The 27,998-nt window shown below is 49.7% G+C and overlaps 1 protein-coding gene and 1 long non-coding RNA gene across 4 annotated transcripts in view; one reads left to right on the top strand and one right to left on the bottom strand.

Annotated features, from left to right (window-relative positions):
* OSBP2 (oxysterol binding protein 2) overlaps positions 1-26,089 on the bottom strand; it is a 119,496-nt gene extending 93,407 nt beyond the window's left edge. Inside the window, exons 1-2 of one of the 2 annotated variants that reach the window (XM_070475580.1) lie at positions 25,061-26,089; positions 1,985-2,193 (exon numbers count right to left, since the gene is read on the bottom strand). In XM_070475580.1, the coding sequence (XP_070331681.1) occupies positions 1,985-2,193; positions 25,061-25,716 (865 nt within the window). In that variant the 5' untranslated portion in view covers positions 25,717-26,089. The remainder of the gene's footprint in view (positions 1-1,984; positions 2,194-25,060) is intronic. The other variant, XM_070475581.1, reaches the window with a different exon arrangement.
* Positions 10-27,967, top strand: LOC110123556 (uncharacterized). 2 transcript variants are annotated; one of them, XR_011490763.1, is made up of 3 exons: positions 10-196; positions 1,598-1,899; positions 27,660-27,967. It is a non-coding gene; the product is annotated as an uncharacterized lncRNA (long non-coding RNA). The 2 variants fall into 2 exon arrangements; XR_002309547.2 differs by lacking the exon at positions 27,660-27,967 and adding an exon at positions 3,501-7,477.
* The last annotated feature ends 31 nt before the right edge of the window (positions 27,968-27,998 follow it).

The following is a 27,998-nucleotide window of genomic DNA, read 5'->3' as shown; positions in this document are numbered from 1 at the left end:
TGTGGGGGCAGGTCAGCCTGGGGGAGCAGGGCAGGAGAGGGAACCCCCAAGGGGCCGGATTAGCCACCCCCCGCCCCGTGGTGGGAGCAAGGTGAGAGAGAGGTGTCCGGCGGTGGCGTCACTGCTCTCAGCCTCCTGGGGCGCCCGCTGGGAGGGCAGGCCTGAAGATCTGAAAATGATTCACAAGTCCTGAAAGGTAGGTGGCAAGCCAGCCAACCGGCTGGCGCTTCTAGAACTAATTCAGGCACTGATTCAGGGACAAGGAAAGCTAATGAACTGTCTTCTAGCGCCCTCCTGTGTCAAGTGAAAGGACACGCTCTGGTTTCTGACTGAGAAGCTCCCAAGTGGGCTGAGTGTCACGGTCCCCCCAAGATGCAGCTAAACGCAGGCAGATGAAAGGTGAAAGACACTTTACATCTGAATAACAATAAACAAACTCCAATATAAGTATGTCCCAACCATTGCATGGGACACATTTACACTAAAACATTACTTCGGTGGCCTGTATTTGTATTTACGAAAATCTGCCAATCTTATCCAGGGAGATTTTTTTTTAATGCAGGTGCCCTCCGCCCAACCCATTCCCAACACTGCTCTCATTCATTCAGATTTACCACTGCCCAGTGACCTGGGAATCTGTGTTATTTTAAAGCCGCCAAGGTGACTATTATCAGTAACTACAGTTGACTTCCCTTGAGCATTTGCCAAGCCAGGTGCCAGGTTCATTTCACCCACTGTCACCGCACCTCTAAGGGGTGGTTCTGTGATTAAGCCCACTTCACAGAGGAGAGAATGAGGTGACGGAAAGCAGCACCTTGACCAAGGTCACACAGCCACGAAGGGAGGCACGGTTTGAACCCAGGCGGACTGGATCCCTTTGGCTTAGAAATCTTTGAGCTGGAAGGACACTGGGAGGCGCACACAGTTAGCTGATGGGGGATCCCCTTGCCAAGTTCAGCATCACCGCTGACACACTCACACACCAGAGTGTGGACTCCAAGGAAGGGTCATCATGGGGGCAGGGAGGTCCCACGTTCCAACTAGTGGAGACTAAAACAGAAGGTCGGACTAATAGTCCGTGACCTTCCACATGCACTGAGGCGAGTGCTGGGGAGACCCCAGCCCAGGGAGACCACACTGCTGTAAAAACAAGCAGGAAGCTTTTTCTACGTACTCACGGGAAAAGATTCCAAGATCTACTGTCGCTGAATAGAGAAAAACAGCAAAGTGGGGACTGCACTTTTTTTAAATAAGTACTTATTTGCAGGACTTCCCCTGTAGTCCAGTGGTTAAGACTGCCTTCCAATGCAGGAGATGCGGGTTCAATCTCTACTCAGAGAATTAAGATCCCCCAGGTTGCACAGTGTGGCAAAAAAAAGAAAAATGTACTTATTTGAATATACACATGTAAAGACATAAGATCCCAGAAGCTCAGTGGCCCCTGTGTGGGAGAACAGGGTGGGCAGCCTGGCAGAAGAGCCAGGGCAGACTTCACGGCATGCACCTTTGAAACCGTTGGTTTATGAATCTTATAAAGACGTTACATGTTAAAAAGAAAATAAATGCATGAAAGTAAAAAATAAAATGTCTTGCTTAGGACTTCTGAGCCGACCTTCCACCTTGGCGAAGGCAGCAACTCTGGCTAAATGGTTTTCAGTCTCCGAAGCGGACCTCAGAGCAAGTCTGGCCTGAGGCACACACCCACCATCCTGGTCTCCCGCCCTGCCTTCTGCCTCTGGAGCTGACCCAGCGCAGCATCCGAGGGTTCTGCCAAACCCCATGGACCAGGCACACCGAGCCCCGCCCACCGCGAACATCCCCACCCTGAAAACTGCGGGCCGCCCCTGCCACCTAACGTCCGGCTGCTGAGGATGCTGGGAGCTGAGCTGGCAGGGCGAGGTGGGTCTGCCGGTCACCACTGCCCCCCAAACGCTCTCAGACCCGCGACACTGCACGCACTCCCGCCGCGCCGAGCGCTGGCTACCTGACTGGTTGCTCATCATGCGGACAGCCTTGGCCTTGGCCAGCTCCAGGGCGGTGATCCACTGCTGCCGCTCCACCTCCGAGCCGGCCTTGAGGTGGTAGGTCCTGCCCCCACTGGTCAGCACGATACCGCAAGAGTCCTCCGTGTCGAAGTGCGCGGTGAACAGGTTGATGGTGCCACGGCAGGTGTGGGCCATTTCCCCCTGATTTCTGTGGGATGTAAGAGGAGGGATGGGGTGAGGCTCCCAGACTCCATGGTTCTAGACCAAGGGTCCCCAGCCTCCGGGATCTAATGCCTGATGATCCGAGGTGGAGGGGATGTAATAGTAATGCCAATAAAGTGCACATAAATGTAATGCACTTGAATCATTCCAAAAACATCCCCCACCTCCAGGTCTGTGGAAAAGCTGTCTTCCACGAAACTCGTCCCTGGTGCCGAAGAGGTTGGGGACCTCTGTTCTAGACTGAAAGAGAAACCTTAAGGCCCATCCCTGGAAGCTCAGACCCTTGGAGCTGGCAGAGGCCCTGACGTCAGTGCTAGGAGATAACGGCTCTCAGGACTGGTAGAGGCTCGGCCTTGCAGGGGTTGGGGGGGCTCTCAGTGGGGACAGGGGCCAAGTGAGGAGGGCCCACAGCAGGGCCACGTGCAGGGCATGCTGGCTGGGCTCTGAGCCCTTGCAGACACCAGGAAATGGAGAGGGGAGACGGCCAGGACCCTGCCAGGAAGCATAGACTTCTGACTCCACCCCAGGCTCTTTCCACCGAGTCTCAGAACCACAGAGTTGGAGCAGGGCGGGAACCCACTGCTAAAACTGTGATTAGAGACCCAGAACCCCAGGGGGTGGACTTGGAGGCCCCCACCCCTTGCCAGGAATGACCTGGGAACTGAGATCTGAACAGCAAGGAAACCACCGTTCTCTTCTAGCCCCAGGAGATGAGGGCGATGACTGGGCTGACCCAGTACCCCCGGCGACAAGGGGCTGACTCCGTGCTGGTTACTAGATCACAGAGCTAACAGTACCAAAGGAAGGGGAACATGTATATGTATGACTGAGTCCCTTTGCGGTCCACCTGAACTATCACAGCATCGTTAATTGGCTACCCTCCAATATAAAATAAAAAGCTAAAAAAAAAGGAGAAGCACAGGTAACTAAAGCCTGGGCCACTTCCAACTGTGACCAATGTCTGAAAACAGATCCGACGACCATGACTGGATCTACTTAACTCACTCCTTCAGACACTCACTGGAAATTCAGACACCAGTCCTCCTCCCCACGACAAACCAAAGCTCTGTCCACAGAGGCGGTGGGGAAAAGGAAGAGCAACCGGTCAGCCCGGAGTCCCTGTGGCCATTCCGCTGCTCTTCAGCACTCACTCACTTTCCTTGGCTGTTCACCACCTGTTACTTTCTCGACTCTTCTACGAGTTCTAGAGTCAAATGACAATGAGACGTTCATCTTTCACTGGAACAGCTGCTGCCGCTTCTGATTCTCTCCTGCTTTGGTTACGTTCCTTAGATAGGATGATGCGTGGTTGACGTTGAATGACACTGGGCTGAGAAGCACGCAACCCCCTGCGCAGCTGAAATCGGCTGGGTGCTGGTGGAGGGCGCAGAGGACCCAGAATGGCCGGCGGAGGAGGGAGATGACCACCGACAACAGCCTCGGAACTGGCCACAGCAGCACCAGAGGAGCCTGCTCCACAGCCTTCTTGCGTCAGTCTCCCAGGCGACCCCAGCAGGCCACCGGGACGAGGACCCTGTCACTGACTGGACTTGCTATGTCCCCTCCTGGGGAATGGGTCACGGTGTCTTTGGAGGATGGTGGACCCTCCATTGAAGTGGGAAGGCTCACACCGTTGGAGGCACGACTGGACCAGAGTAGCGCAAGGTGTGGAGTGTCCTGGACACAAACCTTGTGCATTTTCTCCAGTTCCCCTGACTGCCTCCCCCTCTGTCTCTGGGTCAGTGCTTCCTCCTCGTCCAGCTGTCCCTCTGCTTATGGACTTTCGTAAAATGACAACGGGAATCGGGAAATGGGGGCGAACGGGGCAGATACAACCTCCCTCCCCTTGTGCCTCTGCCGACTGCTTGGCAGCACGTTTTCTCTTCACATATACTCTGGAGGAGTCCGTGCACCAGGCCCACTGTGTCTGCCGCTCAAGGTGAAGCGACATCCAGCAAAGGAAGCGCACTGCATCATCGCCTCTGCCCTTCCACTGCCCGATTCCGCCTCACGGCCCCATGATTGCACCTCTCAAAGTGTTCACTCTTTACTCTTTCTTGCCTTGGACTATGCTTGCTGGGGAATTTTCACAAAATATGTCCACGGGCAAGAAAAACAAAAAAAGGACAGGCAGCAAATTTCAACCCAGACATATACAAAGACAAAAGCTGGGACGTCTCTGGCGGTCCAGTGGTGAAGAATCCACCGTGCAATGCACGGGACATGGGTTCCATGCCTGGTCAGGAAACTAAGATCCCACATGTCTCAGAGCAACTAAGCCTGGGTGCCACAACTATTGGGCCCACGTGCCACAGCTAGAGAGTTCGCATGCCACTAGGAAAGACCCCCCACAAAGCAATAAAGATCCCAGGTGCTGTAACTAAGACCCAATGCAGCCAAATAAATAAATATATATTTTTAAAAGTAAATAAATAAAAAATAGGTAAGATAAAAAGATTCCTCTTACCCAAAGCCAGGACAACTTCAGCATCAAAATAAATGATGATAGATATTAACCCACTGGATAAGCTAGAAATCCATGAGCTCACTCTGACGTAAATAAGTGAATAGGTAAAAGCTCTTTTTAAAGAGCAACCATCAAAGTTATTAACTGATTCAAGCAAGAATCGCCAAAGGGTATTAAACACCAGTGGGGAAGACTGGGTGAGGGACAGTTTTACAGAGCCTCAAGGTGTATCCCCCCAAAATATTTTCTAATTAGTCATTAATTAATATTATAAAAGTAGCTTTACAGTTGGAAAAACCTGGCAAACACCATCTTAATGAAAAGATGGAAGCCACGTTTGTTAGCAGCAGGACAAATCAAGATGCTGTGCCTCCTGGGACTTCCCTGGTGGCCCAGTGGTTAAGGTTCTGAGCTTCCCATGCTGGGGGTCTGGGTTGGATTCCTTGTTGAGGAACTAAGACCCCACACGCCAGAAACAAACCAAAAAAAAAAAACCATTGTGTGCCTCCTGGTACGGAGCACTGTGAAGGACACAGTATGCATCCCATGGTGTTCCTGCCACAAATGCAGGACCTGCATCTAAACACAAGGGAATTCCAAGCAACCCTATACTGAGGCATACTCTACAAAGTAACTGGCCTGAATTTATCAAAAACACTCAGGCCACGAAAGACAAGGAAAAATGGAAAACTGTTCCAGACTGAAGCTAAAGTGAGAAGACAGGACAACCAAATGCAATCTATGGTCCTGGAGTGGATCTTCTTCCCTGAAAGGACATGATTGGAATGACTGGCAAAATACAAAGGTGGTCCATGGGTTGGATGGTAGCACTGTCTCAGTGTTTACACTGGGCATATGTCAGAGAATGTTCTGGTTTAAGGAATGCACGCTGATGTATTTTGTGATCACAGGCATCGTGTCTGATACTTGTTCTTAAAGAGTTAAAAAAAAATACAAATAGATTGTCATGTTAAGTTGCTTCAGCTCAGTTCAGTTGCTCACTTGTGTCCGACTCTTTGCAACCCCATGAATCCCAGCATACCAGGCCTCCCTGTCCATCACCAACTCCTGGAGTCCACCCAAACCCATGTTCATCGAGTTGGTGATGCCATCCAACCATCTCATTCTCTGTCGTTCCCTTCTCCTCCTGCCTTCAATCTTTCCCAGCATCAGGGTCTTTTCCAATGAGTCAGTTCTTCGCATCAGGTGGACAAAGTATTGGAGTTTCAGCTTCAACATCAGTCCTTCCAATGAGCACCCAGGGCTGATCTCCTTTAGGATGGACTGGTTGGATCTCCTTGCAGTCCAAGGGACTCTCAAGAGTCTTCTCCAACACCACAGGTCAAAACCATCAATTCTTCGGGACTCAGCTTGCTTTATAGTCCAACTCTCACATCCATACATGACCACTGGAAAAACCATAGCCTTGACTAGACAGACCTTTGATGGCAAAGTAATGTCTCTGCTTTTTAACATGCTATCTAGGTTGGTTATAACTTTTCCTTCCAAGGAGCAAGCGTCTTTTAATTTCATGACTGCAATGACCATCTGCAGTGATTTTTGAGCCCCCAAAAATAAAGTCAGCCACTGTTTCCACTGTTTCCCCATCTATTTTCCAAAGGATGGGACCAGATGCCATGATCTTAGTTTTCTGAATGTTGAGCTTTAAGCCAACTTTTTCACTATCCTCTTTAACTGCTTCAGTCGTGTCCAATTCTGTGACCCTATGGATTATATAGCCCACCAGGCTCCTCTGTCCATAGGAATTTCCAGGCAAGAACACTGGTGTGGGTTGCCATTTCCTTCTAGAGAGTGATAAAGTAAATGTAGTATATTAACAATTTGGGGAGGGACTTCCCTGATTGTCCAGTGGCTGGGATGCTGTGCTTCCAATGCAGGGGGCCCGGGTGTGATCCCTGGTCAGGGAACTGGAGCCTTCATGCCGTAACTAAGATCAAAGATTCTGTGTGCTGCCACTGGGACTGAAAGTGAAAGTGTTAGCTGCTCAGTCATGCCCGACTCTTTGACCCCATGGGCTGTAGCCCACCAGGCTCCTCTGTCCATGGGACTCTCCAGGCAAGAATACTGCAGTGGGTTGCCATTCCTTTCTCCAGGGGATCTTTCCAACCCAGGGAACCAACCCGAGTCTCCCACAGTGCAGGCGAGTTATTTACCATCCAAGGCATGTTTGCTGCTGGGCCTAGTAGCAGCCAAATAAATAAATACAAATACTAAGAAAAATAATTGAGGGATCTGAGGGGTGGATACTATTTTTGTAATTTTAAGTTTGAAATTATTTCAAAACAAAAAGTTTATTTTAAAAAATCTGAGAAGTAGCAACAATTATGGACTCTATGAATCTTAAGAAAAATAATTGAGGGATCTGAGGGGTGGGTACTATTTTTGTAATTTTAAGTTTGAAATTATTTCAAAACAAAAAGTTTATTTTAAAAAATCTGAGAAGTAGCAACAATTATGGACTCTATGAATCCATTATGAATGGACTCTATTTGGATCCTGAATTCTGAAAACTGTTAAAAAAATTTGTAATCAATGGGGGAAATTTATTATAGGATTATATGAAATAGTGTGTGTGAACCTTGTGAAAATTGTAAAGAACCATAGAATTTAAAGAAACTTTCATTCAATAAATATCCATTGAGTGCCTATAACATTTTTAATTTTTAAAAAATCAAAGGGGAAATTTTAATATTTACTGGATATCTGATAATATTAAGGAATTATTGTTAAATTTTTAGGCATTTTAGTGCCACTTAGATGAATTTTTAAGAAACGTTCACCTCTAAAGAGATACATAATATTTATAAATATTCACTATTATTAAAATTATTTTTTAACTTAATTCTTGGAGTTAAGTAAAAGATGTCTTGGACTTACTTCAAATTTAAAAAAAAATTTTTTTTTAAATTTTTTAAAAGTCTTTTTTTTTTAAGTCTTTATCGGATTTGTTACAATACTGCTTCTGTTCTTTAAGTTCTGGTTTTGGGACAGTGAGGCGAGAGAGATCTTAGCTCCCCCTCCAGGGATCGAACCTGCAGTCCCTGCGCTGGAAGGTGAAGCCCCACCCGCTAGACTCCCAGGGAAGTCTCCATGGGACTTCACTTCAAATGAAGTGAGGGTGGGGAGGCCTCATGGTAAGACTCGCTGACACTAGGTGATGGGGTATCATCTACCTTTATGTGTTTGAAAATTTCCATCGTAAGTAAAATCCATTTAAAATCTATCAAATTTTAAGTCCGTCCCTCCTGGGTATGCTGATGGCCAGCAGCAGCACTGAAGGATTTGCGCACGGGTCCGGTGAGCCAGCCCAGGAACCGGGCTGCGAGCGCGAGTGTCTCCGGAGGGAGACGACGGGCCCCTAGAGCACAGGACAGGATCTATTTTAAGCTCAGTCACGAGCCTACACAGAACAATTCAGGGTACTTGAACAGATTTAATTTCTTAAATCATCACGTAATCCATGGAGCTGCAGTCACGATCTACAGGATGTCCCAGCAACCTAGATTCTTCCTTTAACAAGCTATCTCTGAGCTTAAAAATTCAGCAGCACTAAAGCATACTCCTCCCCCCAAATGCCACATCAAGCAAGTGAAAGTCGTGTCTGACTCTTTGCAACCCCATGGACTATACAGTCCAGGGAATTCTCCAGGCCAGAATACTGGAGTGGGTAGCCGTTCCCTTCTCCAGGGGTTCTTCCCAACAGGGATCAAACCCAGGTCTCCAACACTGCAGGCAAATTCTTTACCAGTTGAGCCACAAGGAAAGCCCACATCAAGCAAAGGAAGCTCTAAAAAAGAAAATCAGTTACCAAGACAAGAGGAAGACTAAAATGTCACATAAGAAATAGGAATTTAACACACTATGACAAATCTTGGCCGTGTATTAAAAAGCACAGCTATCATTTTGCCAACAAAGGTATAATCAAAGCTATGACTTTTCCAGGAGTCATGTATGGATGTGAGAGTTGGACCTTAAAGAGGGCTAAGCGCCGAAGAATTGATGCTTTTGAACTGTGATGCTGAAGAAGATTCTTGAGAGAGTCCCTTGGACAGCACAGAGATCAAACCAGTCCATCCTAAAGGAAATCAGTCCTGAATATTTACTGGAAGGACAGAAGATGAAGCTGAAGCGCCAATCTTTGGCCATCTTATGCAAAGAGCGGACTCACTGGAAAAGACCCTGATGCTGGGAAAGATTGAGGGCAGGAGAAGGGGGTGAAAGCATGAGTTGGTTGAATGGCATCACCGAATCAATGGTCATAAGTCTGCGCAAACTCCAGGAGATAGTGAAGGACAGGGAAGCCTGGCACGCTGCAGTCTATGGGGTCACAAGTCGGACGTGACTTAGCAACTGAACAACAAAGGACAATTACAAATTTAAATGTAGGTTATGAGTTTACTGATGGTGAGACATGTAATTTATTCAAGAATTCTACTTCTTCCCTTCATGGCCTCTGGTATTATAGGCGCTGACATTAATATTACATGAAATAATCTTACATAAAAGTTGACTCCCACCCAGCTTCAATGGAAGCAGAAACAGCAGCTCAATTCCTGTCAAACCATGACAGCAGCCTGCAAAATCAAAGTTCCCACACCATCGTCATGGACTCCCAGAGGCTGAGTTCAAAACAACCATCACCGCTGTGCACGTTCATTCTTTCCTTCAGTCAACATGGCAGGCCAGGCCTCGGGGTCCGGTCGGTGAGTGAGACAGATGCAGTTAGGGTCTCTGTGGGACAGTCTCTCTCTCCTGGACCCCCTCAGCATCCAGCAAGAGTGTGTGGCCTTCTGGGACTTCCTGGGTGGTCCAGTAGCTAAGACCTCACACTCCCAATGCAGAGGGCCTGGGTTTGATCCTTGGTCAGGGAACTAGATCCTTCCCACAGGCCACAGCTAAGAGTTCAAATGTCGCAGCTAAAGACCCCACAATGCCGCAATGAAGATAAAAGATCCCGTGTGCCACAACTAAGACCCGGAATGGCCAAATCAATAAAGATTCAAAGAAAAAAAGAAAAGAGCACGTGGCCCTGTGTCTCTCCCCCAGCATCCGGACTGAGCGAGGGAAGGGTCCTGTGAGCAGAGAGGGTTGTCCACACGACACAGTACTTCAGCTCCAGAAGGACAGTCCACAGCGTGGCTACCCCGAGAGAGACCTCCGCTATGTCTTCTCCACCCTCTGGCAAATCCAGCCGGCTCTCCTTGACTGGACCAGTTAAACAGGAGTGTGGGGTTACATAGGAGGCTCTCACTCCTTAAGCATTCACTGCCCGCAAAACTCTTCCATTCAGAACGTCCCCGTCACTTATGAAAGAGCTTACCAAGTGCTTCTTCCCGCGTGCTCACTCCGGGATCACTCCCCCTGGGGAAAGCCAGCAGCCATGCTGAGGACACTCTGGACGGGCCCACGGAGCTAGGAGCAGAGGCCTCCCGTCCGCGGCCAGCACCACTTGGCCCGGGCGGGTGGAGGGAGTGGCCTTGGAAGTGCGTCCTCCAGCCCTGGTCAAGCCTTCAGGTAAGTGTCGCCCTCATGAGACCGTCCCCGGCCAGAGCTCCTCCAGGTAGCCACCTGCTTATGAACTACTGACCCACAGAAACAGTGAGGTGCTTACTATTGTTTTACGCCACTGAATGTTGTGCAACTGTCGTGAAACAATAGAGAAAACACAGGATGTTAAGTCAGTCTCTCTGAAGATGAACAGTGGGGCCACGTGGACGGGGGACGTCCAGCCACTGCAGGGCAGAGAAACACCCCCAGCGAGGAGAGGTGCTGTCTGGAAACCCATCTCAGACCAGTGGAGGAAGGATGCTCCAACAGAGTTATCTGAGGAAGCCCAGCTTATCTTGGGAGGTAAAGGTTTATTCTCTGCCACCTGAGAGATTTGCTCAAGGCTGGTGCTGAGGGGGCAGAAACGCTACCGGAAGAAGTGTGTATGCATGCTACCAAGTGTAAAACAGACAGCTAGCGGGAAGTTCCTGTATAGCACAGGGACCTCAACTCGGTGCTGGGTGATGACCGAGAGGGTGGGACAGGGGTTGGAGTCCAGGAGGGAGGCGACATATGCCTACTGAAGAGCTGATTCACTTTGTCATACAGCGGAAACTAACACAACGTTGGAAAGCAACTATACGGCAACAAAAATGATAAATGAAAAATAAAGAAGTCAACGAACAGACAGATAGTTGGACGAGATGACCTTAACCTTCCTTTTCTACCTGGATATTCTCCCCCCACCAGCTTCCCAGGTCCCGATGGCAGGTCTGTGCAGTGCGTGGCCAGCTAAGTTACTGAACGTTGATCTAACAGGTGATGGGCCTTCTGGAAGGAAAGAGATGAAATATGATCTACATCCTGACCTCGAGCAGCTGCACATGCACACAGATGACACGTCGCCATCACGTACAAACTAGGACTGAAGTGCGAGGGGGAGCGGGTGGGCTGCAGGCTTGCTGGGGTAGAAGGCCCCCACGGCAGGTCATGAAGCTGACTCAGGCGGGAGAGGAGGTACCACGGGAGTCTGCTCAGAGGCCGAGAATGTTGTAATCCCACGTCCAGGAGGCAAGGACTCGGTAAACTGACAGGCAAAATAAAGTCAAGTTTAGGACAACTGCGGGACTCAGATGAACAAAATCACTCTGTGCCTGCATCTGGCAAAATAATTTAATTTTCTATAAGTGGAAAATTCAGGGGCAGTGCCTTCCTTGTCCCCACCCAGCCTGCTCACGAGCCTCCCCAAACTGGGACCTGGAAACGCCATTAGCCCTATTCCCACGCTCCCCTGGGCTCAGGGCAGGGCCCTCCGCTACCCCGAGACCAAATCCAGTATCAACAGTAGCAATAAACCAAGATGAGCACCTGGATGCCGGTGTTGCAACCCCAGAGAGCTCCCACAGGTCTCTGCAGGAGCAGGGAGGCCAGAGAACACGGGACGCCCAGCAGAAGCATCCCTCGGCTCCTCTACCAGCTCAGCCACCAGCTCCCGGCTGCCTGGACTCTGACCTCCAAGCCACTGAGTCAACAGACCTGCGCCCCTCGATGTGCCAAGCTCAGTGCCAGGCATAAATCATTTCTGATGGCTCATCTCCCTTTCTTCCAATTGGTCGACCCATCAAATTATCAGAGGCTGGGGCTGGAAGGAACCCTGGAGCTCACCTTACAAATGAAGAGTGTGATAGCTGAAAGGGAGATTGGAGGTTGGGATAAACTGAAGCTCTTTTTTTTCCCCCAATTCTTAAAATCCTCCTTGAATTACACTTACATGCCCACATCCTTTGCCATGGGGCTTTGCAAGATCACCCACTGGAGTGGGAAGTGGGTGAGTTCCCACCCCACCGACATTGGGTGGGGTTACGTGCTTGGACTCAGCCAGTGAAGTGTGGACAGGAATGAGGGTGCATGGCTCCCTCAGCCCACAGGGCAGAGGAGGGAGCAGGGTGTCACTGCCTGAGGCACAGCTGGAGCAGATACGCAAACAAAAATAACTGCCTCCCTTGCTTTATTTTTTAAAATATTTTTAAAATTAATTTTTATTTATTTGGCTGCTGTAGCATGTGGGAGCTAGTTCCCTGACCAGGGATGGAACCCAGGCCCCTTGTATTGGGAGTGCCGAGTCTTAGCCACTGGACCACCAGGAAGTCCCGCCCCCCACTTGCTTTAAACCTCTGGGTTTGGGGGTGGTCTGCTTTGGGGCTGCCTGATCCAGGAGGAAAGTGAACTGAGGACCCAGCTCTGACTCCCTCTCCTGACAGGACGGTCAGACCCGGTTGTACTAGAGTGTGACCTTGGAGGACGAGGTCAGATGACCCTGGAGAGGCAGAGCTGAGGCTGGTCCTGCGGGTGAACGGGCTGCATGGGGACGGGAGGAGGGGAAGGTGGGGAAGGAGGCTCCAGTGTGGAAAAGCAGGCGCCTGTCAGCAGCCCCTGTGGGCAACCTCAGGGTCCGCTCCTGATCTCCGCCCGCATCCTCTCCAGCTACCGCAAACACTGCGTGAGAAGAGGTCTGCAGCTCGTCACAGCGGTCTTGAGAAGAGAGACGCGACCGCAGAGGTCCGTCTTCTTGGACTCCACCTCCCACGGGCCCTGGGGACAGAGCCGCAGCTGGACCTTGAGGATGACAGGTGGTCCTGTTCAGTGAGGGTCCGCGTTTTCCAAAAGGGTTTGGTTTCCACCTTCACATATGCGGTCAAATGATCTTTGACAGGGGTGCCGAGACCACTCAATGGGAAAAGGACAGTTCTCTTCAACAAATTTGTTGTGTGCATGCTTAGTCATGTTTAACTCTGTGTGACCCTGTGGACTGTAGCCCGCCAGACTCCTCTGTCCGTGGGATTCTCCAGGTGAGAATACTGTAGTGGGTTGCCATTTCCTCCTCTAGGAGATCTTCCCAACCTAGGGATCGAACCTGCATCTCCTGTGTCTCCTGCCTTGCAGGGTGTATTCAATACAACCGCGCCACCTGGGAAGCCCGCTTCAACTAATGGTGCTGGAAAAAAACTGGATACTGTATCCACATGCAAATAAGTGAAATTGGGACCCTTAACTTACACCATGTACAAAAATGAACTCAAACTGGATTAAGGACCAAAGATAACTCTGGGTCCAGTGATCAAAGCAGTACTGCTGAAAATGTAGTCTCCGGATCAGGTCTGGTCCATGCCTGTCTGCCCTGCTCTCTTGGGATGCTCCCTCTGAGGGGAGGCAGCCCTGAGGGAAGTAGCCTGTCTGCCCTGAAGCTGCTGTGCAGTAAGGAAGCCAAAACCAGCCGTGTGGACAGAGCACAAGGAGAAGCTCTGAGACCCTGTGGATTGAGAGAGATGCTCGGCCAGCCTCCAGATGCTCCAGAACCTGCCATCCCAACCCCAGCCACCAGCTGACTGCAGCCCCACTTGAGGGCCTGAGCCAGAACTGTCCAAACAAGCCCTTTCTGAATTCCCACCCAACAGAAAACTGTGGGCAATAATAAAACCATTGTTGTTCTTTTAAGCCTCAGAGTTCTGTGGCAGTGGATAACGGGTAAGCCCAATGCATGTAGCATGTAGGCTGCTGACCTTGCCAGTGGTTTCAGTGTTCAGCAAAGACCTGATAACAAAAGGTCCTGCTAAAAAAAAGGCAGGGGGCCTGCCGTGGGGTCTCATGCAGGGACTGACCCCGAAGACGGGCGAGCCAGGGCATCTCCTGAATGAAGGGAACTGGTGGGAACTGAGAGGAGACAAACAACCCCGACCATCTCTTCATGGGGGAGGCTGCCCACTTGCAGGTCTCCCAAGTGGGACCAGGAAGTATCTACACCAGGGAGATCTGGAGGGATGGCTTGTTTGGGTGGGAAGACAGAACTTTTAACACTAAGAGGACAGGCTCCAGTGATGGAATTCCAGAAAGTGCTGGGTTCGGATCTTAGCTCCGCCACCCACTAAGCAACACCAATGCAGTGGGACAAACCCTGGCTTTCTCAGTTGTTACCAGGACATAATGACAACCTTTCTCCCTGGGTTTGTCATCAGATGGGATGACATATGGATAAACACCTTATACACCACTAGTGACAGTTGCTCAGGCGTGTCCGACTCTTTGCGACCCCATGGACTATACAGCCCAGGGAATTCTCCAGGCCAGAATACTGGAGTGGGTAGCCATTTCCTTCTCCAGGGGATCTTCCCAATACAGGGATCAAACCCAGGTCTCACGCATTGCAGGCAGATTCTTTGCCAGCTGAGCCACCATGGAAGCCCTATACACCACTAATCACTGTTCAAATACAGTCATTAGTGGAATCTAAGATAGAACAGGGTAGAAACGCAGGGTACTGTCTCCATCACAATTTTCGTGCCACGCGTTGAAGTCTTCTTTGATGACTCAAAAACCTTAAGTACAGCTAGAACACCCTCTGCCCAGCTCATGACGACATCGAGCAAACAGAACACTGAGGTCTGTACCTCCGCTTCCGTTCCTTTTCTCTAAAAGATTCCTGCAAGTCAAAGCAGGCTGGTGTCAAGGCCGTTTCCTGTTTTCACATGACTCATCCTAGCACCTGCCAGCCTCCCAGTTGGAGTATAGTCAGAAACGGCTGACGCCAGGGCTGGGCCAAAACAAGTACAAAGAGAGCCTGGAACATCTTTTCAAGCCAGACATGGGACGCTATCAACACCATCAGGGTCCTTTCCAGAGGACTCCAGAAACAACCGAAGAGGCTGCACTAGGCAAAGAGAAGGCCAGATGATATGAGTATCAGTAAGGACTATGCAGCAGTGGGTTGACACAGCATTTATTCTGCCTTTCCTGTGTGAACTGTATCCTTGAGTAACCCAAGTCGATGAGGGTAAATTTCTCTTTATAGAAGTATTCCTGCTAATAAGTGAGGAAGAATGATAGAATTAGGTTAATCTAAGACTGACTGCTACCACCTGCTAACGTCAAACACCGAGGAGTCACCGGACATCATGAGCTCCTGATGGAAGAACACGTCACCATCTGATAAGTTTCTAGCTCCATCTACCAAGTTAGGGAACTACAGAGGACACAGGAATGTGTTAACCTACACAAAGAGGAGGCATTCAGCAAAACCAGAGGGACATTGTTTTAACTTTTAAGAAATTAATTAATATATTTGGCTGCGTCGGGTCTTAGTTACAGCACTCTGGATAGTCACGGCGGCACTCAGACTTCTCTCCAGTTGTGGTGAGCGGGCTTCAGAGCACACAGACTCAGTTTCCCCATGGTGTGTGGGATCTTAGTTCCCCGAACAGGGATCAAACCCACATCCCCTGCATTGGAAGGCAGATTCTTAACCACTGGACCACAGGGGAAGTCCCATAGACTGTGGGACATTCTATAGGCAGACCTTATTTAGGTCCTGATACAAACAAATGTATCAAAAAACCATTTACGAAAAAAAAAATTTATGGTACTTGAGCCCACTGAAACTTTGAACACTGACTTGATATTTAATGATAATAAGGAATTATTATTGCTAATTTTAGTTGTAACAATGGTGCTGTGGATATGTCTTTTAACAGCCCTTATCCTTTAAAGAGACTTACTGAAATGTACAGGTGATGTATGATAACTGAAATTCACTTCAAAATGGTGTGGGGTTAAGGGTGCTGAGATGAAATGAGATTGGCCGGGAAGTTAGTAATTGTTGAAACTGGAGAAATGGGTGAACATGGGTCCATTATACTATTCTCTACTCTTATAGATGTTTTAAACTCTTTATAACAAAGAGTTTTAAATGTAAATGAATACAGTGAGCTCTCAATATCATCACATATCCTTGTCTTAGGATAAGCCTTCAAACTGAGAAGCTGGGCCATGTGCAGCTTCTGTGAAAAAAAAAAAATTCACTGGCATTTGGGAATCTGCAAGTACAAGGCACTATGCCCAGCACCCCGGGGGACACCACAGAAAGAAGACAGCCCCATGCTCTGCGGGGAGGAGACGGACCAACAGCCAGCTAACAGGAGTACACGGCCAAACGACCCAACACACAAGGGTCATCAGAGGAAGGATGGCTCTGCCAGCCCAACTCACTGGAGGGGGATCCAGGCAGGTTCAGGCTGAGATGACCCGGGATTCGACTGCCCAGCTAGGCTGCCTGCAGCAGTGGGGAGGGTTGTGCTTGCTGGGAGGTGGTAGATGCAGAGATCTGAAGGGAAGGGTGAAAGGCATGCGGCTGGCAGAAGAAGAATAAGGTGAGCTGGGCAGAAGCAGAGCTGAAGACAGAGGAAGGCGGCTGGAGGGAACTGACTGGGAAGGGCAGTGAGAAGTGAGTCCAGGGAAGCCACAAACTCTGAGTTATATTTAGGAAGGTAGCGCCTACTGCTGCTTCAGAGGACAACACAGTCTGGTTCCTAGCAAGCTCAGCAAGGCCATCTGCCCTCTTCTTGGTTTAGGCAATGGCCCAGCAACGCAGATCAAAAGGTGTGAGTCAAGATCGTTAAACTGACATTCGAGGCACAGAGCTGTGGCTGAGCATGTGACGAGGGGCCAAGAGGAGTGAAGCTAAGTGATCAGAACTCTGAGAACCTTTAAAAGCGGAAACACGCAGGACAGAGCCGCTAGTAAAAGAAGAAAAGCACACGGTACCCAGCGTGACCCTAAAACTCGCTGACAGTTTGCCTCATGTGTGCAATTACAAAGGGAACCTCTTCAAGACACATCTGTGTGGTGACACCTGGCATGTGACTCAACACACATTAGGCTGCCGATATCAATTTAGTTCAGGGGCATCTCTCATTATCTCCTCTCCGCATGTCAGCATCCAGAGTAGTTGTCCAGGAAACAGGCCCATTTCCTCCATATTTTGTTCCCTCCTAGGATAAACAGACATTGATCTTGGTTTAAGGAACCTCACGTCCTTTTCCCAAGCTTATCTTTCTTTATTGACATCTTTTGCCAACTGCATCCCAGAAGACTATAGGAGGTGTGAAAGCCATAGGCTTGAATATCCAGCCCCCTGGGAAGCCCACAGCCCTTTGCCTGAAGCCGCTGGCCTCTTACTGACTGGCCAGGATGGATGCGGAGACTGGCCAGGAAGTGAATTACTGCTGAAACTGGAGAGTGGGTCCCTCCTCCTCCACCCTGTGGTTTCACAATGTACACGTGCCTGTCTCCCGCCCTGTCTTGTACACTGTTGGCCCTCAATAAGTGACACAACCAAAGCTGCTGTGCGTTCGCTGTCACCATGCTGCAGACTGTGTGCTGGCTCTGATCTTGGATTAACAGACCTTCCCTGAAGAAGGTACAAGGGTGTGCAGCAGCTGAAGAACTCACACCAGACATCTCACCACAGGTGCAAAAGGGAAGGTCCTGTGGAGGAAGGAGGTCCATGTGGCGAGTGTACCCTCATCCTGGGGAAACCCAAGTCACCAAAGGCCCTCGGGGAAGGTCTAGGTCAGAAAAGTGCCTAACATGAGACGTCTCTGGTGGTCCAGTGGCTAGGACTCTGCGCTCCTAATGCAGGGAGCCCGGGTTCGACCCCTGGTTGGGGAACTAAGATCCCACAAGACACATGCAGCCTCCCCCCCACCAAAATTTTTTAATTAAAAAAAACAAAGAAGATGCCAAAGTTGACCACAGTGTCCCTTTGGCACAAAGCTGTCTGCACAGGTGCCCACACAGCAACCCTATAAACTCCCAAAGGACAAAGATGTGGTCCTTAGGTCAGTCTGGGGCCATTATGGATATTTCAAATGCGAGAAACCCACAGTAGGCGGCTGCTAACACAGGGGATGGAACTGTTGAAAGAGATTCCTGGAGAGGACAGGAAAATATAAGGCCCTTGGGGCGGGCAGGTGGTGCCACACCAGGGCCCCCATCCAGGGCAGAAGCTGGGACTGGGACACCAGGTCAGCAGAAGGCAGACCTGAGCCATGATGTGGCACCAGCAGTGGGGAGGAGGGGTGGACGAGGGGAAGAAGACAGGCAGGGCTTGGCAGTTCCATCTGATGTAGGGTGAGGGCGGCAGGAAGCAGCAAGCGTGACTCAGGTTTTCAGCTATTGATAGAAAGAGGGTCAGGAAAAGGAGCGGGTTATGTGGGGGAATTATAATTTGTGTCACTACACTTCGCTAAAAGATGCCTTCTCCTTGGAAGGAAAGCTATGACAAACCTAGACAACATATTAAAAAGTAGAGACATAAAAAAAAAATAAATAAATAAAAAGCAGAGACATCACTTTGCCCACAAAAGTCTGTATGGTCAAAGCTGTGGTTTTCCCAGTAGTCATGTACGGATGTGAGTGTCAGACCATGAAGAAGGCTGAGTGCCAAAGAACTGATGCTTTCACATTGTGATGCTGGAGAAGACTCTTGAGAGTCCCACGGACTGCAAGGAGATCAAACCAGTCAATCCTAAAGGAAATCAACCCTGAATATTCATTGGAAGGACTGTAACTGAAGCTGAAAATACAATGCTCTACCTGATGCAAAGAGCTGACTTGCTAGAAAAGATCCTGGTGCTGGGAAAGGTTGAGGGCAACAGGGACAGGGAGCAGGAGAGAATGAGATGGTTAGACAGCATCACCAACTCAATGGACCTGAATTTGAGCAAAGTCCGGGAGCTAGTGGAGGACAGAGGAGCCTGGTGTGCTGAAGTCTATGGGGTCCCAAAGTGTAGGACATGACTTAGCAACTGAACAACAAGAAGACCTTGCTAAGGACGTGCACTGTCTCCTCCAAAACATACTGCCAGTCCTCTTATAGGCTCTTTGCAACACCTTCGTGCTGAACATTAAAGAAATGTGTACATACTTTCAACCTGTGCATTCCTTCCCAGCTTCCTTATGGTCTCATAATATAAAACACTGGATGATATTTCAAATTAAAGCTGAATCCAATATAATAAGGCCACCTTCTTAGGTGGATAACCTAGTGGCTTAACCTGAAGACTTGCACTTCCAACTTCAGGTTTTCGGGGACATTTTGCAACTAGATGGTCTTTTCTATATCCATCCTTTAAGCATCACCTAAACTGACATCATGGAGCAGGAAATGGCAACCCACTCCAGTATTCTTGCCTGGAGAATCCCATGGACAGAGGAGCCTAGCAGGCTACAGTCCATGGGGTCGCCAAGAATTGGACACGACTTAGTGACTAAACCACCACCAAACTGACATCAAAAAGACTGTCTCAGGGAATTAAGATGACTGCGCTTTCACTGTGCAGTCACATATAAGACTCTACTTTCACTGATGAGGACAAGAGTTCAATCCCTGGTCGGGGAACTAAGAGCCCACAAAACTTGCAGTGCTGCGAAAAAAACCCAAAGTAGCCATAACCAAAATGAATGGGCATGACTGTGTCCCAGTAAAACTTTATTTAAAAAAAATACTAGGCTTCCCTGATGGCTCAGTAGTAAAGATTCTGCCTGCCAAATCAAGAGACGCAGGTTAGATCCCTGATGCCAGAAGATTCCACACATTGATGAGCAACTAAGCCCGTGCACCACAACTATATAAACAATACTGTCTCCAGGAGAGTTTGAGATTTGGCCTCACTGGAGGAGTGCTCAATCCAACCTACAGGCAAAATGTCTTGGCCACCACCCTCAAGTGGGCCCAGTTCACCATTTGTTCAGTCGGCTTCCTCGGCTGGAGAACTCTCAAAACTTGCTTTCAATTGACTGGAGCCTTCTTTCTTATAGATTCAGACTAACTTCCTTAGTCCTTTTATCAATAGCTGGCTTTGCCATTCCTACCCACAGATTAGTCTGAACAATAATAAATTAAAACATTTTGGGGGGACTTCCCTGGTGGTCCAGTGGTTAAGAACTGGCCTTGCAATGCAGGGAATGTGGGTTCAATCCCTGGTTGAGCAACTAAGTCCACTCGCCACAGCGACTGAGTCCATGCGCTCTGGAGACCTTGTGCTACAACTAGGAAGTCTGTGCACCAACGAAAAATTCTACACGATGCGACGAAGATCCTGAGTGCCACAACCAAGACCTGATGCAGCCAAACAAATATTTTTAAAAAAGTTTTTGTTTCATGATTTGCTTGAAATCATTTCCCGGGAAGCAAATGTCATTTCTAATGTTGCCGAGCAGACAACTTGTATAGAACAAAACAGACTTTTGTTTAATCAAATCAACTGTGTCATTAATGTGGATAAAGATTATGTTTGAAACACCCTCACCATAAGGACTTGTTGGGGCTAATACCTTTGAAGAGTCAAATCGCTCAATCATGTCCAACTCAACTCTATGCAGTCCAAGGAATTCTCCAGATCAGAATACTGGAGTGGATAGCTGTTCCCTTCTCCAAGGGATCTTCCCAACCCAGGGATCGAACCCAGGTCTCCCGCATTGCATGCAGATTCTTTACCAGCAGAGCCACCAGGGAAGCCCATACCTTTAAAAATTCTACATTATTTATGAATTCTTCCCTAATTTCAGGTAGTTACACATTCCCTGTGAGATGAGAGCTGGGGATGAAATTGTTTAAATGAGAACAACCAAAAAAAGAGCACAAAACCACATTTCTTTTATTGGTATTCAAATATTCAAACAGATACATGATTAAGTGTGCCGGGCAATAGAATAACCTTGCCTCCTGTATTTATATTCCTAGCACATTGTTGGAAAGAAGTAAAAACCTGCCAACAATTACCCAGACCTCCCAGAAACGCTTTCAGTATGTGACAATATTTACAAAGAGCGTCTTGTTATTCCTGATAATATGAATGTTACTAAGCCCAGTTGTTGGCACTGTGTACTTTCTCCCTTGGAACAAACTTGACACTGAATGAGCTTTTCCAGCAAAATCTAGGACAGTAGCACTCGAGGAAGCCAGACTTAGTGGAGAAATTCTAATCCAAACCCCCCACTGATTTTCTATCAAAGTGAAAATAACGGGGACTGAAATGCAGGTCAAGACTACGATGCAATACTAATTTAATTGGCAAAATCAACACTGACAATACCAAGAGCTGCAAAGGACAGAGATCCACAAAAAGCTCTTATTTGTTCCCAGCGGGACTATAAACCGGCACAAGTGCTCTGGAAAAGAGCTTGGCGTTCACATTCTCCACAAGCCAGTGATTTCACCTGCAAGGACTCCCGCACGCATTCAAGTGTTTCCGTAGTCACCCATCAAGAGGAGAGGGCTTCCCAGGTGACTCAGTGGTAAAGAATCCACCTGCAATGCAGGAGACACAAGAGACGCGGGAACCCACTCCAGTATTCTTGCCTGGGAAATTTCAGACACAGGAGCCTGGCAGGCTACAGTCCATGGGGTTGCAGAGAGTCAGATACTACTAACTGACTGACTACTAACTAACTACTAACACACACACTAACAAGAGGGGCACACACAGGTAAAAGGTGCACTTTCAACCCGGCTGTCACAACGCACCCCAAATCAGTCCCCCCAAATCATGTGTCGGACAAGATCCCTTTTCACAAAGTTAAAAATGGTTGAGGGACTTCCCTGCTGGTCCAGTGGCTAAGACTCCATGCTCCCAATTGCAGGGGGCCCGGATTCGATCCCTGGTCAAGGAGCTAGATCCCACATGCTAAAATTAATAGCTGGTGCAACCAAATAAATACTTTTAAATGAAATAAAACAAGATTTTTAAAAATAAAAATGGTTGAAATGAAAAACTTTTTTTTAAATTGCATATAGATGTGCGAGTGCTTAGTCGCTCAGTTGTGTCCGTCTGCAGCCCACCAGGCTCCTCTGGGATTTTCCCAGGCAAGAGTACTGGAGTGGGCTGCCATTTTCTTCTCCAGCATATAGATGAGATAAAACTAAATTTAAAAAAAGAAAGTGGATGTTGATCAGGATTTGGAATGATAGTTATCCTGGAGAGAGGCAGGCTGGAGCATAGGATCAGGAAAGGAACACAAGAAATGTCCAAACCAGGATTTGCTCAGTTTCAAAACAAACAAACAAAATTTACAGTTTTTCCAAAAGGGAAACTACCAAGAGAAGCGGCTCTGGTTCCTTCCTCAGCAACCACGTCACCCAGCACTAATGTGGACTCTACCAGGCCCCTAAGGAAAGATCATTAAAGAAATGGTAACTTTGGGGATTTCCCTGGTGGTCCAGTGTCTAAGACTCCATGCTCCCAAGGCAGGGGGCCTGGGTTCAAACCCTGGTCAGGGAACTTAGATCCTACATGCTGCAACTAAAGATTCTGCATGCCACAACTAAAAAGAAAGAAAGAAAGATCATGAAAAAGGAGTTCTCTCAATCTGTTTGCAACTCACAAGCACCAGAATTTGCCTCTATTCCAGCCACACACACTTAGAGAGCCAAGGACCTGGATGCAGATGGAGGCCCAGATAACCCACTCTGAGCTGTCAAGACTGTGAGCGGCAGGCCTGGAGGGTGCTCAGCCCCTGAGCCCAGCAGGCAGGATGGCCAGGCCTGGTCTGGAAGGCAGGATTCAGACCACAAGCAGGGACAGCAGAGTGGTGTCAAACACCTGAGGCACTGGGAGGCCTGAGGGGAAGCAAAGTGTCTTCCAGAAGGCAGAACTGGAGCACAGGGGAGAAGTGAGGTGTGATTCCACTGCAGAAGGGCCTTTTCTGCACTTGGAGACTAACTCGGCTTCTATGGCACTGGAGACACGGCCTTTGGGCTGGGCACCTCGGGATACACCACCCATGAAGCTCACTATTCAGCCTCAATTTCCCTTCCTGTAAAATGGGACTGGGAACATCCGCATAGCAGGCTCATATAGGGCTAAAGGAGGGAGAAAGCTGTATAAACTTCAAGGATCATTCATCCCACCCAAGCAACTGCAGCAACAATTTGGCCCACCTTGAAATCTAGAAACATCCACAAATCAAACTACAGAGCTGGACTGTGCAAACACACACACAAGAAAACTTGTTCCCACCCCTTCCTCTCCCCTAAACCAGTACTTGTCCCCTCAACCTAATCAGCAAACAAGAAAAATTTTCCTTCACTACCCAGAGAATCTAGACATTTCAAGTTACCTTGAAAAGCCAACTGTCTATACATAGTTATTAATATCCTAAAAAAAAGGGGGGGGACACTTTTGTTCTACTGATTAAAACAAAACAAAAACACATAAGGTCAGGTTTTCCACTACAACTAGGCCTTCCTGCCACGGTGGGACCCTAGACTCATAAACATTACCTTGACCCCGACTACTGACCCTCAGTAGTACCTGGGAAGACACAGATAACTCAGAAATGCTGAACTCAAGTTTGAACTGGCATCAGTCCTCACATCTGGGACAGGCACAGACTTTGGAGCGCAAAGGGCCCAGGTCAGACTCTCTCCACTGCCTACCTGGTCCAGTGGCTCTGGACAAGACACGTCCCTCTGGTTAACCTCAGGACTCCTCATTTGCACAAGAAGACAATCCCAGAACCCACCTCACAGTGTGATTTCGGAGATGAAATAAATGAACATAAGACAGAGAGTGTGGTCTACAGTCAACATGCCCTATGTGTTACGTCCTTTACCTGTAAGAAGACAGGGTGACACTTCTTTATAGCAAATCATCGATGATCTCTATCACTGCATGCGTAAGTGAATGCATACCCTACACACCAGACAGGGTAGGGAAATGGGATAAAAACATCATTTGGAAAAGGATCTCGTTTTGCTCAGTGGCCTAACTCTGAGAATACTCTGTCCTGTGATGTGTATGGTGCAGCCGAGTGGGCCGAGGGGCACCACACCACACAGCAGACGGTCGCGTGAGAAACACAGGTCAGCTTTCCCCGCTGCCGGGAATTAAAGACAGCGATCCCCACTTTGAGCGGGAACCACCGCTTAAGGTCAGTGGAGGTCCCAAATAATCTAGGGCATTACAGATTCAACTATCCTCTAGAAGCCGTGTTCCAAAAAGGCTAGGAAGGGCCACATGAATGCTCCAATGGGTAACTGGAAGAGACTGCCCAGCTGAGTAAAGTGAGCAAAGTGACCTGAGTTTCAGAAAGGCAGGGCCCTCCTGTTTTCAGTGACAATGAAACTGTGCTTCTCAGACTGTGGTCCTGAGCAACATCACCTGGGAACTTGTTAGAAAAGCAACTCTCAGGCCCTCCTAGACCCTCTGCCGCAGAACCTCAGCAGGATGGCTGAGCAATGTTTCAACAAGCCCTTCAGCAAACTCCAATGCTTGCTCAGGTTGGAGAATCTATTACGGTAGAGAGTGATCTAAGATCTCAAAGTTTAAACCATCGGTCCCCAGGAAACATACCAAGGCAGCCTTCAGGATCTTTCCCCCTTTCAATCCGTTACAGTGGAATACAGTGTTAGCTATCTCACCACTAGACTTCAATTTTGAACCCCATGCTGCTTCAAGAATAAGAAGGCCACGGTGGGACGCTTCCTTAGTCTGTTGAATGTCAAGATGGGCTCCTGAAGTGTCTGACTATGCTGTGTCTGCTGTGCCCCCAGGCCAAGGCCGGCAAACAGCAGACACTAGGGAAAGTGGGCAACAGTCTGACTCACTGAGGAGGGGGCAGGAGCCTTTCCCACATGTGGGTCCTAAGGGCTGAAACAAGGTTACTGTCCCCCTCAGCCCCTAATACAATGATTTTAGCTCCTCAACTAAAAAGCTCTTGTTTCAAGGATGTTAGGGTTTCCGACTCTGGATAGCTGCCCCAGGTCCCACAACCACCAGGGCCAGAGGGGTCCCCAGGCCCCAAATCACTCCCTCACTCCAACCTTCCTGCTCATTCCCCAGACCCAAGCTTGCCAGAGGTCCTGTCCACAGGGGGCTCCCCTGCCAGAGTTGAAGGTTGGCCAGAGGCATTATTTCTCCTGCTGGAGTGCCTGTTCCCAAACATCCTGGGCCAGTGGTCACACCCTCCAACCCTGGATGCTCTGTCACCACGACGGCAGCATCACCACCCTTCAAACTCAGCCCTCACCCTGACACCTCCATACCTGTAGTAAGACAGGAGGCCATTGCTGAGCACGAACCAGCGGCGCTGGTAGCCCTTCAGGTAGTTGGTCCACTTGAGAAGCCAGCCCTTGAAGCTGTCCAGAGGAAGTGAGACCATGGGGACAACGGACGGAGAGTTGCTCCCGGGCACTACCATCCCAAGGTGTGTCTTCACCTGCCCCGGGCGCGGGGCCTTTGATGCCGGCAACAACCCTGACTCCGGTTTGATCAGGGGCACGCTCCCCACTGCTGGCCCCAGCGCCGGCACCTGCTCAAAGGGGGCCTTGGTGGGGGGCCCAGGCCCCGGGTTTGAGCCCCACTCTTCCCGGGGCCCCAACCCGGTCCCCAGCGCTGGCAGCAGTTCCAGTTCCTGTCTGAACCCTGGCCTAGGCTCAGACATCTTCTTGGGCACAGGCTCCGATCCTGGCGCCCGCTCAGAAACTGGCTCCGACACCTGTTCTGACACCAACTCCCGATGAGGCTGGGGCACCGGCTGCGGCTGAGGCTTGGGCTCCGGTCCGGAGCCGGGCGTGGGAGCGTTCATGCTCGGCGCCGCCGTGTGGCAGGACAGGCAGGGGACAACCGTGAAGAGCGACGACAGCCCGCGGGAGCGGCCGCCGCAGCCGCCTCCTCGGCACAGAGCGGCCGCTTTCCCCATGGAGCCGGCCGACCCGAGCGCGGCCGAGCCGGGGGGAGGGGGGACGCGGGAGGCGGAGGCCTGGGGCGGGGCCGGGGGCGCCGTCACGAGCGCGCGGCGGGGGCGCGCGCGGGTCCCTCCGCGGCCCGTGCGCCCCGTGCCGCCCGCACCGGCTCTCCGTGGTCCTCGCGGCGCGCAGCCGGCTGGACTTGAACCCCCGTCCTTTCCTTGAGTCGCCAGCTCCCGGCTCCCGGACTGGCCCTCGGAAGGCGCTCAGGAAACACTTGTAGGGCGAGAGCTCGGCGAACCGGCGACACAGAAGGGTCGGCGCGCTTCGGTCACCAACCCTGCCTGCGCCCCAACCCGTGCCAGGCGCTAGGGGAACAATGATGAATGCGGAGCCCGCGGGCTCCCAGCGCAGCTCTGGCCGCGGCCCCGCGCCGGCTCTCCCCGCCTCCGACCCGGGGTGGGGTCGGGGGCGGGGCGGGGGTTCGCTCCACAAAACCCAGAAAATGCGCCCACAGCACAGGGGCCCAGCCGGATGACGCTAAAAGCTGAGGAGGACGCCCACCGCGCCCCCCACCCCCGCCACCCCATGGCAGCTGTTACCTGTCCGGGGGTCCCTCTCCCTGCAACCAGGCTTGGGGCCGGAGCCACCGCGCCCCCACCTACTGGGCCAGCTAGCCTCTACTTCATCCAGGGCACTTCGCTGCAAATGGCAACAAAGTTCAGACTCTTTAAAGGAACAGAGAGAGTTTAGTGAGCCGAGCGGTGTAGTACAACAAAGACCACCTCCAAAAGAGAAGTTCCCGACTCGGAGCTCCTGGACACCCCTGGGGAATCTTGGCTGGCCTCTGTGAAGCTTAGCCTGTGGAATTTAACGTGTCTGTGCATTTTTCTAGAGAGAAGGTCCCTAGTTTTCATGGGCTTCCCAAAGGAGTCTGTGATCCCAGAAAGGTTAAGCACAACTGATTTTAAAGAATTTATCCCAAAGGGAAGGTCATGGTTGCCACAAACAAGTGGAAATACAGCTTGATAGGTTGGGTATTGGGCTTCCGCCCATACTCCTCCAGACCAGACCTCTGTGCAGGCTCCCTTCTGTTGGTCCTTACACGCCCCTCACTCACTGTCCATTTCTGATCTTGTGATAAAACCACCTGTGCAGGGACCAGCCCCTACTCAAAGTGATGGCAGAAGTTGAGCAGACTGGAAGGTCCTAGAAACGGAGGATGCAGACATGCACCCGAACATAAGTCCTACCATCTGTGCTGGTGCCTCTGAGAGCCCTTCCGGGCTGATGGCCTTGCTGCAGGTTTTTGTGAGCTCTAGGGTGCAGAGCCCTACCCATCTTGGTATATCCCACAAATACTAAGATGGGCCTCAAACTTCAATGTGCTGAGTCAAAGAAAAGTGATTGCCTCTTGGGGACTGGGGGTAGAGGAGTGTGCAGGCAGGGAAGGCAGTGGGGGGCTCTCTGCATTTACACCATTTTGAATATTGAATATTTCAAATAATTCAAAATATATGAATATTTTAACCAAGTGTCTGTTTCACCTGTTCAAAAATGATGTTGCATATCTCTCCAGGGAAGCTTACTATAAATCCGGTTTTCCATCCCCATCTCCCTGGGACTCTGAGTCAGTAGGTCTGAGGTAGAATTCAGAAGCATGAATTTTAGTTTTTAGCTATTTATTTTTGAACTCACCACGCAGTATGCAGGATCTTAGGACCCCAACCAGGGATTGAACGCATGCCCCTGGCAGTGGACGTGGGAGTCTCAACCACTGGGCCACCAGGGAAGTGCCTGGGAGCACACATTTTAATGAGTTCCCAGGGGTTTCTGAGTGGGTGAATCTTGGACATTTGTTTTAAACATTTTTTTTAATGTGACCTATTTTTAACGTCTTTATTGAATTTGTTACAATATTGCTTCTGTTTCATGTTTTGTTTTTTTTGACCACCAGGCATGTGGGCTCTTAGCTGACAGACCAGGAACCAAGTCCACACCTCCTGCATTGGAAGGTGAACTCTTAACCACCACTGGACCACCAGGGAAGTTCCCATCATGGACCACATCTTGATGGGCAGTGATGTGGAGGGAAAATCTTGGGCTTTGGGAGTCAGAGCCACTGAAGAAATCCCAGCCCAACCACTCTCATAGCTGTGGGACCTTCAACCACTTCACTGAGCTTCCTCTTACTCATCGGTGAAATGAAAATGAGGAAAATAATCCCTGCCTCACAGGTTGACAGTAATAAAATCATGTATGTAAAGCTCATTTAACATAGTAGTTCAGTTCAGTT

Source organism: Odocoileus virginianus, chromosome 12, assembly GCF_023699985.2.
Source record: "Odocoileus virginianus isolate 20LAN1187 ecotype Illinois chromosome 12, Ovbor_1.2, whole genome shotgun sequence".
Lineage (NCBI taxonomy): Eukaryota > Metazoa > Chordata > Mammalia > Artiodactyla > Cervidae > Odocoileus > Odocoileus virginianus.
Note: the sequence above shows the minus strand (reverse complement) of the source record. Positions and strands in the feature narration are given on the sequence as shown.